Source organism: Etheostoma spectabile, chromosome 17, assembly GCF_008692095.1.
Source record: "Etheostoma spectabile isolate EspeVRDwgs_2016 chromosome 17, UIUC_Espe_1.0, whole genome shotgun sequence".
In the NCBI taxonomy this organism is placed as follows: domain Eukaryota; kingdom Metazoa; phylum Chordata; class Actinopteri; order Perciformes; family Percidae; genus Etheostoma; species Etheostoma spectabile.
The window spans coordinates 11,562,544-11,576,452 of NC_045749.1; the positions used below are offsets into that span (position 1 = coordinate 11,562,544).

A 13,909-nucleotide genomic window follows, 5' to 3' on the forward strand; every position below is an offset into this window, starting at 1 on the left:
GGTCAATCTTGTATATATGTCATTAAGTTCTGTAGTTGTCTTCCCCTCAACTCTGAGTGAGTCTTTTCTATCAATGAGAATGCTGAAATCAATTTAAAAACACTCACAGCAATGGTAAAAAGGTTGCATGTGTTTGACCATGTCTGGATTTTAATAGCTATTTCTAAACCTTGCCAGGGGACTCATTCTTATCAGGCGCAGGTTCAGTCCGACCGGCCCTCATTTATTTTGAAACACTTTTCTCACAGCGACAAGCGGCGCTTTAGAATGCAAATGACTCCAGACACATGAATGTGGCACTGGTCCCTGCAGTGACTTTGCAGTGGGCCTCAAGTCCTTTAACAAAAAGAAAGCCTTTTGCAGAATACATGTGGGGGTGCTATAGACAAGTGGGCCAATCAGCAGTGGACATTTTGAGCTTTTTTTCAGGCGACATTCAGCTTTCAATTTCAAATCCTATTTATATACATACAGTATTGACAGCTGAAACCTGCAGTACTTACCACAATCTGGCTTGCCACGCATCCTAGATCCGGCTACTTCTCCTCCATTTTGATCAACACACCAGCACTCTCCCCTGTCACACTGCTGCTTCCTGTAGAAGCCGTCTTCATCGCAACTCGGGATGAATTGACCTGGTGTTCACACGCAAAAACACAAAAAAGGGTTGAGTATGGTAACCTACAAGCGGATGAACACATTCTGCATCATGCCTCATCACACATGGCGAATATGGTGAATATGAAATACAGCCTGTGCAGAAAGCCAAGCACAACATACTGTAGTTGCATTTATCACCGTCGTGTTTTTATACCCTTGTCATAACGTTAAATAATTCAGAGGCTACTTTTTTAATAATGAAAAACATGAAAACACTAATTAGATGGGGCAAAACAGAACTGTCTGTCCAGTCTTTCAAAGGAACATCTTAGCGTCGAGCTGGCAGACTGCCCCCTGCTCGCTGCTTTGTGTCCTTGGAGAGTCCTGACTCAGAGCCCAGTCAGCAAGCCAAAATCGGCAAAGCGAGCATGTGTACACACACACACACAAACACACACACACACACACACACACACACACACATTCACCCGCTCACAAATACATGGAAGACACACTGATGACTGCTTTCCTTGGCGGTCTGTGATTATCTAGTTCTAATCCACCAGACTGATTAAGGACTAATCCCCACCTCCTGCTTGTCATCTGCGGGATGAAATCCCTCCACCAAGAAAGACAGATCCAATTGGGCTGAAATGCTCTTATGAGAAGTCAAATACGTACCAAACTTTCTCTTGCCGCCGTCTAGCACTTGAATCCTCTCGAGTTCAGTCAGACAGGGGGGCTCTTCAATGGACAGAAAACATGTCTTACAAGAGTAAAAAGCACACTCCTAGGCACAATTAGACACAGAAAAGAAAAATGACTTCCTAAATTCAAAAACGATCAACGGTTTGAGTGTTCTGAGTGTAATCAATGTTTCTAATCATCTCCTCCTTTCCAAACAAATATCTGTATGAGCTTGGGACCGAGAACAAGTTTTTGCTTGGCTGGTTGGCTGACAGACTCCCTGAGAGCTGTGGGAGAATCAGGCTACCAACAAGCAGCAGGAATGTTTTTAGCTCCTTGCGGTGACCGTTTCACCCCACAGGGGAACGGGTGGATGAGTAAGAAGACAAATAGTGACAGACAAGCACACAACACCGAGGTGGCCACACCTGAGGGAAGCTAGCGCTTTGAGGTTTGAATGCAAGGAGAATATGTCAGCACACAAGGATGTGAATGTGTGTGTGCCTGTGGACACAAACACACACACACACACACACACACACACACACACACACACACACACACCCTACAAACCTCTCATCCTCTCCAGAATACTCACTCTCTCTCCAGAAGCAGAGACACCACTCGGCAGTGGAGACCTTGCCGTCCCTGTAGGAGTCACAGGAGTTAAAGAAGGGCCGGATGCAGACCTCGTACTTGTCCAGGTTGATGGCAGCCAGCTCAGCCTGGTCCAGGTACAAGTCACCATTGGTGTCCAGCTTGGAAAACATCCAGCCTATGGAGTCCTTACAGCTGGCCACCAGGCTCCTGTCCAGCACTGCAAACACAAAAGACGGACAAACAAACGTTTATTTTTTTTATCACAGCTGCACAAATGGAATATGAAACGGTGCCAGTGTGCTCAAAATGATCAGCTGTTTCTAATACAAATCCACTCTATTCATAATTTTCTTCATTATGTTACAGGTTCATGTAATGAAAAGTTACAGTATATTGATCCATGCACCCAGCCCTGCAACAGTTTTCAAACATGTTTGATATGATCTATCCAGTGAGAGCTGCAGAAAACATGAAGGTGGCACCAGCAGAATTTGTGAGGATTCTATTTTCCATATGGCTTTTCCAATTAATACAAGGCTAATCAACTTGTTTTCTTTCAATAATTTACTCCCTGAAACAATAATATTGTAACTCCCTCTTAATGCTGTCTGGATTAATTAAATCGTAGCTCTAACCTGAGGTGGTGCTGGCTGCAGTGGTTCTGGCGCCAGTCCTGCTATTGTTGTTCTGCTTGGCATTGCTCTGCAGTAGCTGGAACCAGTCTCTCAGACGCTCCCCGAGATCAGCCAGATCCTGTCTAGTACAACTCTCTGTGGAGGCCAGAGGGAGAGAAAGAATATGACATTTGTTGCACCTTTTCATGTGGTTATGAAGATAATTGTGAGTTTGTGAGACAAAAATTCAGAATAACAAAGAAAGATGGGAAGCTTTGTATTACAGATACAGTAAGTATATATATATATATATATATATATATATATATATATACACTGTATATTTGTTTTGTCATAGTTGCTGTGTGTGTTTGATCTTACCATGTTTACTCTCCATGGATGTAGGGGCAGCAGTTGGACAAGGACACAGACCTGAACACTTCAGTGTAAGATCCTTCCCCGTAAGACACGCCTGCTGTTCCAGCTTGCACTGCAACACAAACACACACACACATGCATTAACACACACACACATGCATTAACACACACACACAGCGGGATTTGACAAGCGGACACAAAGGTGAACTAAAATGAGTTATTGCTGCAACACATATCAAATATTCATGAGGTGACCGACTTAATTCAAATCTGAGACTTGCTCCTGAATGCGCTTTTCAACCTCTGCACACAAAGGTCGGGAATAGTGATCCAAAAGTCAAAGCATAAATCAATAAACACATAGGAATCTGTCACCACAAGCCACCAATTGGTCCTTCTGAGGCTATATATCTTGTCTCTTTATCTCAATTTTCCCCGTGAGAGTCCCCCCCCCCCCCCCCCCCCCCCCCCCCCCACACTGCTCAGCTCTGAATGTGCAAGGTGTATGTCACTCTTTACCCCACAATACTTAGTGCATTATGTTAGCATGAGTATAACACAGAGCCAAAGCTGTGAATAAATATACCAGTACCTGACAGATGCACATGTTGGTCTACTGTATAGAATTTCAGTGTAAATACCTTAAATGTGTCTGTTAGTATAGGCTACACTGGTATTAGGTGTCAAGACTATTTTAGCAATTACTATGAACACAACATATGTGATGCTGCGCAAATACATTATTTTCATTTCTTTCTACTGCCAATGATTCCCATCCTCCCCCTTCACACGTGATTAATTGTTGTCTTTTCTTTTCAGAGAAATTCACATGTTAATTACACTGATTAAGCCAGGCAAAGCATAATTTTCTGTATGTTTAAACTTAAGCCTGCATTGATTGTCTTTTGGCCAATTGGGGGCAGCAAAAAACTAGCTTTGAACCCATTATTGACATTAGGGTTCAACGTTAAGGTTTTTTTTTTGTCCAGTTGGGCAAGTGAAAAACAATGATACTTGCCCGAAGTCAAATTTTTGCTGACCCCTATACAAATAGTTTTTTTATTAGTGGTTTTCAAATAATGACAAAGCCCTTTTAGCTGCCATGCAAGCAAGATGCTGCTTGGTTTTATCATGACACTCTAGCACTTGCCTGAACGTGTTGTTTTACTTGCCTAGGCCATCAGGCAACCATTATTGTTGAACCCTAGACATATTAACACCTTATAAAGGTTAGGGCTTACATATTAGCAAACCAGCCACCTGGCAAATGTAAGAGCACTAATGACTCTCTCTTTTTAGCTCTGCTTTACTCTCCACCAGCTCCTTAGGGAAATACGCTCCACAAAATCATACAATGATATGGTCGTATCATTGAGCCACGAAACCATTGAAGGTTGATAAACAGATAATATTGAAATATAGCCCAGCCCTATGGGTATGCATTTGCTTCAGTGTACCTTTGAGGCATAGTTGCGTCCGTCCGATCCACACACAGGCCCAGTGGAGGAGATGGGACAGGGCTGACAGTTTCCATCAGGAGACCTGAGAGCAGGCTGCTTCAGTCTGCAGGACAGAGGACACACAAACACTTCAGCCTCACTAAAGTCCAGCTGAGACAGCAACTGCTGTGCTGATTCTGCGTAGAGACACAGCAGCACCTACCTAAACATGAAGCAAACTTCCATCCACCAAGTTGTCTGGATGTATAAGCTTATGATCATTAAAGAGCAGGAAGTCGTACGGCATTGGTGCACATTGCACAAACAAGTTTTGTTATATCCCAGACCAGCACAATTCAGAGATTGTAAACTTGCTTATGTTGACCTCATGTTGGATTAACAGAGAAGATATTTGACTATGTATGTATTTTGGGAGTACTCAGTTCTCTGTCCAGGGGCTACACACACTCACCTGTGTTCAAGTTTCTTGCGGTTGACGCATACAGCTCTCTGGTAGCCTTGGGCGATACACACCTTGTGCCGGCTGCACTTAACCTTTTGACAGGGGTCCTTGGTGGTGTCGACATCTGGGAAAAAATAGTAAGTGAGATGTATGCTGTGATATCATCACTGCTTCACTTTTTTACCTTTTGCCTTTCTTTTTACTCAATAAAAAAAAGTTGATTTGTATTGGAGGAAAGAACAATTGCAACACCGTTGCAAGATTTTGTCTTCTTCTTTACTTATTTAAGTGCAATTTAAATATTACACTACAGGTGACCTACTAAGATGAATACTTCTCGCAATAAAGCCTGCATGCCTAGTTCAATCTGCCTCATCCATCCATTACACTCTCTGCTAGCAGTTAATGCTGGACAATGTGTCAGCACCCCACACACACTCATATGTCACAGCTGTCTGTTACCAGCTAGCTGTCTGTTCATGGCAGGCCTCCTGGAGCCCAACCTGGATGTCACACTCTATTCTCTTCACATCCCTTGGCATATATTCATCGACACCGTCCATCAGCACAGTCCACTGAAATACAGATCATTCACAGACTGATATTACAGGTTTCATCTACACAACAACGATGCTTGTATCCATCCCCTGCCTTTTATGGCACTATTATAATTTCGCAGACAGGCTTAGGATCTCCTTTCTTGTCCTCTCCAGTGGCTGAATACATTAATGCTGCCAACATCACAGGATTACTGAAGCAAACCGACAGATATCTGATAGAAGCAAATCCAAAACAATACACCCCCCTGTCATAGCTGAGCTGGTTGTATAGCTGACAGACTCACTGACTGACTGAGACACAGTGAGGCTTGGAGGCATTATTGCCCAGATGCAGATTTCTCATCCATTTAGACGGTCAACAGTAGAGTCTTATTCTCTGGTCGCCCTGTATCCCGGTCGGCATTGATTGTGTAGAGTATCTCCGTACAGTATCACACACAATTCCCAGATTTTCTCTCTGGCTGTCTCTGCCTTTCTTGTTGTTTTTAACCATCTCCTCTTTTATCACTGCCAGCCTTTTTGTTTTCTTTCCTTACAGGTCTGATGTCCCCCCATGTCTAATTTACACCAGTGCATCCGCAGAATCAGGTTGCAGCATCCATTTAAACCCTTAGCCTACTTCCTGACACAAAGAAGGACAAGGAGATTGAGACATTAATGGGGATACAACGAGTAAGGGGCAAGTACGCAAAACAATGTATTTTGCAATCCATACAATAAAGATTTAACCAACACTTAGGCAAAAGATATGAAAGAATTTAAGAAGCAGTGTACAAAGATAATCCTGCCTTCTAATAGCAAAACATTTGTAAATAAATCTTGTTGGCTACAATGCTGGCACAGCGTTGTGTTGTGAGTACAGAAGCATAAGGTGGCTGCCTGAGCCTCATGTTAACTTAACAGGCTTCCACGGATTAAAGCAGTGCCTGCTATGATGACGTTTCCATAGCAACAGGCTCTCTGTGGTTCAGGAATCATTTCTGGGTTGACTGTGATTTGCAGCTCAATCCAGTGTTGCTGAGAACTCTCTCCCTCTCCGTTTCTGACTCCCCCCCCCTCCCCGTTGTGCAATCATGTCTATCAATCTTCCTGTTTTCCTTCTTTTCACATTCCTTTGTCTTCTCAAACAGACATCTTCACTGTGTATTATTTTCCTCATCACATCCACTCTTTCTCTATTCAACCCTGTAAGCACAACCTACTTCCATTTTTACTTTTTTGAAAGTCTCTCCTATAATGCTTGCAGCAGTGAACCTCTCCTAATTAGGCTCCCTGTGCTTCAGTCTAATCCAATCCAGATTTGCATGAGGTTTATCCCTGCGGATTGAGGATAATGAAAGCAGAGCTCAGGCCACATCCTCATCATCAACCCTCTTATCTACTATTTACGCACTCAGTCTCTAATATCATCAGCTCTACCTTCTAGGTAGCAGTTACGCCAGGCATGGCCAGTTAATGAAAAAATACAGGCTCGAATTCAAATAGTAACAAAAAAAACAACGAGCAAGCCTAGAAAAGGAGAATGAAGGTCAAAACCTGCATTCATACAGTGCAACAAGCTGAAAACCCAACCACATATTGTCCCCTGTGATGGCAAAAGTTACTCATTTACAAATCTACTGTAGCAGACACAGAGCAATGTTTAATATTCATTCTACTTTTAGTTCTGTTTTGGTCTCCACTAACTCCTGAGAAAAATACCTGGCTGCTAATTGCTCCAGTATTTTTACCAGCATCGTCTACTTTCTGCTGAGTCGATAACATAAGCATAGAGTGGGTTCACAGAAAACAGATGTTGCTGGAAGCCAGATTGGTGAGAGCAGTGAGTCTAAACTGAAACAGTAAAGTTGCAGTAAAACCAAAACAATGCTGAAGGCACTGATTCATTGTTAAAGGAATGGTTCCACATGGTGGAAAATTCACTTTTGTAGAAGAGTGTTTGATGAGTAAATCAATACCACTAAATGTGAAGCTCGAGTCAGCAGGCGACTATGGAACTTGTTGCTTTTATATGTCTGTTTTTGTCCAAATTAAAGAAATAAGATACGTGTTAATTAGTCAAATTTAGAAATGCTGGCAGGATTTTGTAAACACAGCCTGGCTAGCTGTTCCCTTCTAGTTATGGTAATGTAGCTATTCACCGGGCGGATTTAGCTTTATATTTAGTGACATATGAGTGGTATTGATATTTTCAACAAACTCTTGGCAAGAAAGTAAAAAAAGTGCATTTCCTAAAATGTCAAACTATTCATTAACATTCAACTATGTATTAGTGCAGCTTTAAATCTCCTGAAAAGAAGAAAAGTTATAGAATAGGGAAATAACTCAAATTCAAGCTACAATTATATAAGGAAGGATTTATTTACGAGTGTAATTAGAGGATGTTGAATAGGAGCAAGATGATGATGTTTTAAATACATGGAGGGAGGGCTTGACTTCCCTGTAGAGTTGGAGTAACATGCTAATCCATTCACAGCTTTTATGTGGGGTTTTGAATTTGACAGAAGTAGCCCCACCTGACCCAGAGGGACAGCAAGGTGTGGTGACACTGGACAAATTTGTGAAGTGTGAAGGTGAGAAGGGCAGCACTAGGCCCTGAAGGATTGTAGCTGTTTTTGTGGAGTAAAAATAGCACTGGAGAGGTTTTAGAAAGGTCTTTTCTGAGGATTTTTTGATAATTTTCTTGATGGTCTTAAAATTGAGTTTTAAGCTGGTGGGCAGACATCCAGCAAAGGCTTCAACAAGACACTGTAAATTTACCAAATGTGTATCTGTGTGTGAGCTCCAAGCAACAGCATATATCAATAGCCTCAAGAGGCATCAAATTCTAGACCTTGTGGAGTGTGGACTCAACGGCCCTTATTTATCAACCTAACGTAGAACCTAGCGCAGATTTGAGTGCAGAAGTCCTCTTACGACAGGCTTCACGTGGGATACATGAAACGTTCGTACCACACCAATCAGAGTGTAAGAATGGTTGTACATTGATAAATGCAGCGGCTGGAAACAATCGTACTACATATAAGATGCTAACGACAGACGTCTGTAATGTCAATACAGTAAAAATGGAGCTAATAACGAAGTTTGTTCACTGCTGGCTAAAAGTTAGCATCAAACACAACAAAGGCTGTCAGTTGAATGGTGTTTTGAGCTAACGTTAGCAATCAATCAATTATAGATAGCTAAAACGTTTTTGAAATAATTGCTGACTTTGCTACAAGCTAGCAATCAAATACAACAAAGGCTGTCACTGGAATGGCGTTTTGAGCTAACGTTAGCAATCAAACAATCATAGCTAGATTGCTGAAACGTTTTTGAAATGATTCCCATCTTCTGTTATTGTTTGTAATGAGAAAAGTTTATTATTTCATGGATTTCACAATTTCACAGTTATGTCGTAAACTGTTTCAATCTGAGAATGCGCAGTTAACATCTGCACTCGACCAGAGCCGGTCTGACTCAACTCTCATCGGGTATGACGCGTTATGCCGTAAACCGTTTACATCTGAGCATGCACGACTCAAATCTGCACTGTCCTCACATTGGACAGTAACAGTGGAGATTGAAACCCTGACATCTCAGTTTAATTTGCAGTAACGTGTGTCCTACTTGGCAGCCAAAAAACTGCTATTAGGCTATAGGAAGAATGCAGAATAGAAAACGGTTTTCACTGATGCGGTCAACAGTGCACCGTATTAAATTGGACTCCAGCTGAAGTTAATTTAATTTATACATCCTTGACATATGTAATAGTAACATGTAGGCTTATATTGCAATCTCTTAGGCCTACATGTAGGTGTAGGCTACCTATACAGTGTTTTATTTACTTATTTCAGAGCCAGGCAACAGCTGAGAGGGAGAGCACGTGCTGGACCACCAACCCGACCCTGTCTCATGACAGCAGGGGGGCTGGAGAAACAGGCCAATGTAGGTCAATGGCAGAAAGAAATTGTTCACTTGTGGCCATTGACAACACTTTAAAAGACAAACGAAAACCTGAAGAATACTAAAAATGTGCACCGTCATGTTTCTTGTATTGAATAGCATTGCCAAACATAACACTATACCTTTTGAAAGCAAGGAGTAATATCCTGTCTCCTTCACATAGCCCCAGTTGGGGCTGTGCTGGACACGGCTATCTGGGCATTGGGTCAACTGGCTCCATCACTACATTCATGGCACCCTGTTTTCCTGCGCAATGTTGTGCAGAACCCCACAGACTTAAACAATGTTGCAGACTTTTTCTGGCGTGTATAGTAGGGTCCCCCCCTGCACTGTGGATCGTGTGTGTAGGCTACATGTGCACTGTTGCTTGGCTCATAGAAGTCTTCTAAAAGAGCCAGATTTGCCACTGTCTATAAGTGATCAACTGATGACTTCTCCTTCTCCTGTTACATGCTGCACCGCAAGTCCACACAGACTCAAAAACTTGCGTACATGAGGTCAGACCAGACGTGAGATTTTTTTACAGCCTACGCTCATGTTCAAATTGATAAATGTCGAGCTTTGCGTAGGAATCGGCGTTTGCCCATCCTACGCCTGTTTTAGATCGTACGCGCGTTTCATAAATGAGGGCCAATGTGGAGGACACACGCTCTCCTTCACAGTTGCCTGGCTCTGAGTCACGAAAAAAACACAAGTAAAATAAAATATTGTTTTGTTCTTACAAGTCCAAATTACAACCGCTCTCCTCTCAGTGTTTTAAGAGTGAGGTGATTCAATCAGTTGATGGATTGATGAATGACTGTAGTAATTGACTTTGAATCACCCTGACCTCACCCTCACTCTGCACAGTGCAGGCTGAAGTGGAGTCAGCCACTGTGGTGCCTGAATGCAAATTTCCACCTCGGTATGCCGTTGGCATTGACTGTGTTTCTGTGTGTTAGGAGTGTTGACAGTTCAAAAGCCCTGTTCTCCTCTGCATGGCAGAAGTCTGGGCTGCCTGGCTGAGAATTGAGGCCTGCAGGCTCATCTGAGCTCGGCAGTGAAGACATTGCACTGATTTAGTGATGTCTCAGAGGGACAAATCTCCCCTTTTTGCACTTTCGCTTCATTAGGCCACTCATAAAGGAAAACAGATCAATGGGGGGAGATGGCACACTTATGTCAGCGAGAAATAGATACATGAAAGGTTTTATACTGTGTAAAATCAAAGGCAAGCATATAAAGCTTTGCTGAAGTGTCATAAAAGCTGAGCACACAGAGTTGAACACTTAGATTATAGGTATGCCACTATGTGAAGTTTATCTGTCGGCTTGGTTGACAAAGGTTGGGGTATTGTTTCCATTATTTCGATATTGGACGATTCTATAAAAAACAGGATTACATTCAAAAACAACTTTTATTATCATGTGTTTTAAATTCCGAAATATGTACACATGGAAGCTATGCTATCATTGTCTAATATCAAACTTGTAGGACACTGGGCAGGTTATTTAAAAGCATTATTAATGTTAATTCAGTGTGTCGGATAAAAAACAACTTCTATTTAAAAGGTTTTTTATGTTTCTGGATACAGAGCTCACACTGAACAAAAGCTCTTGAAAGACTTAATTTTAAAAATATAAATGAAGCCCCTCAGATTAACATATGACACATAACAGCATTACACAGCTCATTACAGTTTTAGTGTATCATGTTTTTTTGTCTTATTCTTGGTGAACAAATAGCTTCCTCTTGACAGATGAACAGAGCACAAAGACATCCTTTCACTTTTCCTTTGTTCATTTTCACCTTATCATACTCCCCTACTACACATGTCAACTTGCTTCCTCCCCCAAGTCCTCATCACCAAACTGCCTTAGAGTTGGCACGAATAATGTTGATGTCAGTCACTTTACACTAAATCAAGGCATATTAGCCCCCACCTCTGTCTCACTCATTGGAAACCATAATTAGCCCTTCATTAAGCCTTTGGAAATTGCGCTAATGGACTCTGCCATTCAGTCGACTTCATTTGTGCTGCAAATCAAGCGACAATGGTCGAGGACACGACTCTGTCATGACTTCATCTTGCAAAGGCTCAATTAAGACTGGAGTCTCAGCAGTAGTTGTGGAACAGACCTCAGACAGTCAGCATCTCTTGCTGCATTTCTAAACTTGACTGCACGGCTCTTGCTTGAGTGGAGCAGAGAAAGAGAAAAAAATGGGGAAGCAGAACGAAGTGGTGAGCTACTGTTAAGCATCTCCTTGGGGGGGGGGGGCACTTTCGATCCACTCATGCAGATAAAGCAGAGTGCTTACATCTTTCAACCTTTTTTAGCCAAGGAACACCCTAGAAATTTGGAGATCGGCTGACCCCAGCATACAAACAAAGAGCATACACAGCGCTGTCTAACACGATGAACTGCTGGCGGTCTGGGAAGCATCACAGTTCAAACACAGGCCACAGATTCTGCTTCCATGCTACCGTACAGTGCAGGCTAATGACATGCAGCTTCAATAAATCATGTGGCTTTGCTTTCACTGCATCAGCATGCTTCCAAGGCAGTTATACCATATTCCTTTTTCTTTTGGACAATAAGTATCTGTGACTCAACCCTATGCACATGATGAGACCTTTTGAGCACAGGAAATACATTGTATTCACATAAATTGCCAAAGTGGATTTAATATGGATTTATTGATTATTATTGATATTATTGATATTACTGATTGTTGATTATTTATTGATTTTTTACTGATACATGTTGATATACTTTAGGTTTTGGCTGTTAAGCTTTGTGTTTTCTTGGAGATCCTTAGCTGATTTTACACACAATAACAGAAGAGACATTTATGCATTAATTCTCTTGAATTAAATGAGTGTTAGTGTGCCGATTCCTGCGCTACAGATTGAGCATCAAGACAGTGTTGCATTATATATAACATGTTTTGCTGTTCCAGGAGAAATGCATTTCTAATATGGCAAAAGCGTCTTTACTGCAGAAACCGCCCGGGCTTGGAGTCAGCTGTCAAGCAGTAACAGAATTTCATGATGGCCAGCTCAAAAACTGTACGACAGGAGAGTGTGTGAGTCAATGAAGAAGCAACTACACTTGAAACATACTCCAATGAGCTACAATACTGTGGATTTACATTATATGCTACATTATAAGCTTAAGGGACTTTAGGGAAAAGATTATTTTATGTTTAGACTAATAGTGTCTCAGAGAAACCTTCTCAACAGGAAAACATATTTATTCTGTCTCACACTACAAATCAGGCATACATTTTGTATAGAGAAATTATTTTCAAGCAGATGGAAAATAATTTAAGGAAACAAAAATCTATTTTTAGCTCAACAATTGTATTTAGATGTTCAATAATGTTGAAACTAGATACGGAACTAAAACTACCTTTCATCAGGTACATATGATAGTTTTTTGTATGCTCAAATTAAACCATCTATTTATGTGCTTGTTCAAAATAGGCCATTGCACACTGAGGATTAAGCCACAAATTTTACAATAACCGATATTAAATAATCAAAAAAAAGAAAATGTTAAAACTTTTATGTTAAGTGGCATTTAGGGACTTTACTAAACACACAGCAAGAAAGTGATGAGATGGAGGAATACTTACTGTCAATAGAACCTTGATTTTCATCCCAGGTACGGACATAATCATCCTGCAGAAACATGAAGAAAACAATCATTTATTAGCAGCTGCAGAAAACGAGGAGCCACGTAATTCACACTGCAGGCCTGAGTGCACAGTGTTGTTGATAGCATAACACATCAACACTTTGTCATCTTCATAGCGGAGAAGTACATTATCATCGCACAGTGATTATAATATGAGCATTAGTCTTGCAGCATACTAATTAGCCAAGAGACATGTAGGTATGTACTGTGAATGTATAGGAAATGAACCTGGCACATCTGCACCTGATGCCTATATGTGCAACATATGGCTCTTTTAAGTGCTCTGCTTTCCCCCGCTGACTTAATTTGAACAATAATTGTTCTAATTAAAATGGGCAAGTTGGAGGAGATTTGAAAAACAAGAAGATGGATGGAGAAGAAGACACAAAAAGACAAGGAAATGAGTCATGAATGAAAAATACATAGTAACTAATGCAAAGTGAAGAAGAACTGGAGAGAACTGACCTCTACCTCCTGGTGAAATGACAGCAAAAGGAGAGAAAAGAACCAATATTAGTGTAGAAACGTGTAATTTCAGATTTAAGATGCATTCAATGACATGAGAAAGACTTTTTAAGTTCATTTAAAGCCCCTGTTATAACATTTAACATCCACAACTAAATTATCAAGAATCAAAGTTGAAAAGACATCCAATTCAATCAGATTTGATCTACAGTGGCCCACTCTGATTGGTGCAAACCAGTAAGAAAAGCAAGGGGAAAAAACAGAAATACACAAAATCTCTTTAGTGAAATAACCAAAACTGAATCAAAATAGCATGATGTTGCTCATAGTAAGATGATTAACAAAATAGTGTTATCAGGGCCTTCAATATTAAATACATTATAGAAAAAGTGAGAAAGAAATCAAACACTTTTAGACAAGGTTTTTCTTTCTGAAACTGGAAGCATATCTCAATAAACCCTGAAAATTCATAACAGGG

General features: G+C 41.1%; 1 protein-coding gene across 2 annotated transcripts in view; it reads right to left on the reverse strand.

Moving 5' to 3' along the window:
* spock2 (SPARC (osteonectin), cwcv and kazal like domains proteoglycan 2) overlaps positions 1-13,909 on the reverse strand; it is a 26,197-nt gene that overhangs the window by 988 nt on the left and 11,300 nt on the right. The window contains exons 2-10 of one of the 2 annotated variants that reach the window (XM_032541561.1): positions 13,432-13,440; positions 12,905-12,950; positions 4,791-4,905; positions 4,337-4,442; positions 2,883-2,991; positions 2,523-2,657; positions 1,886-2,104; positions 1,282-1,344; positions 504-635 (exon numbers count right to left, since the gene is read on the reverse strand). In XM_032541561.1, coding sequence (XP_032397452.1) covers positions 504-635; positions 1,282-1,344; positions 1,886-2,104; positions 2,523-2,657; positions 2,883-2,991; positions 4,337-4,442; positions 4,791-4,905; positions 12,905-12,950; positions 13,432-13,440 — 934 coding nt within the window. The remainder of the gene's footprint in view (positions 1-503; positions 636-1,281; positions 1,345-1,885; positions 2,105-2,522; positions 2,658-2,882; positions 2,992-4,336; positions 4,443-4,790; positions 4,906-12,904; positions 12,951-13,431; positions 13,441-13,909) is intronic. The other variant, XM_032541562.1, reaches the window with a different exon arrangement.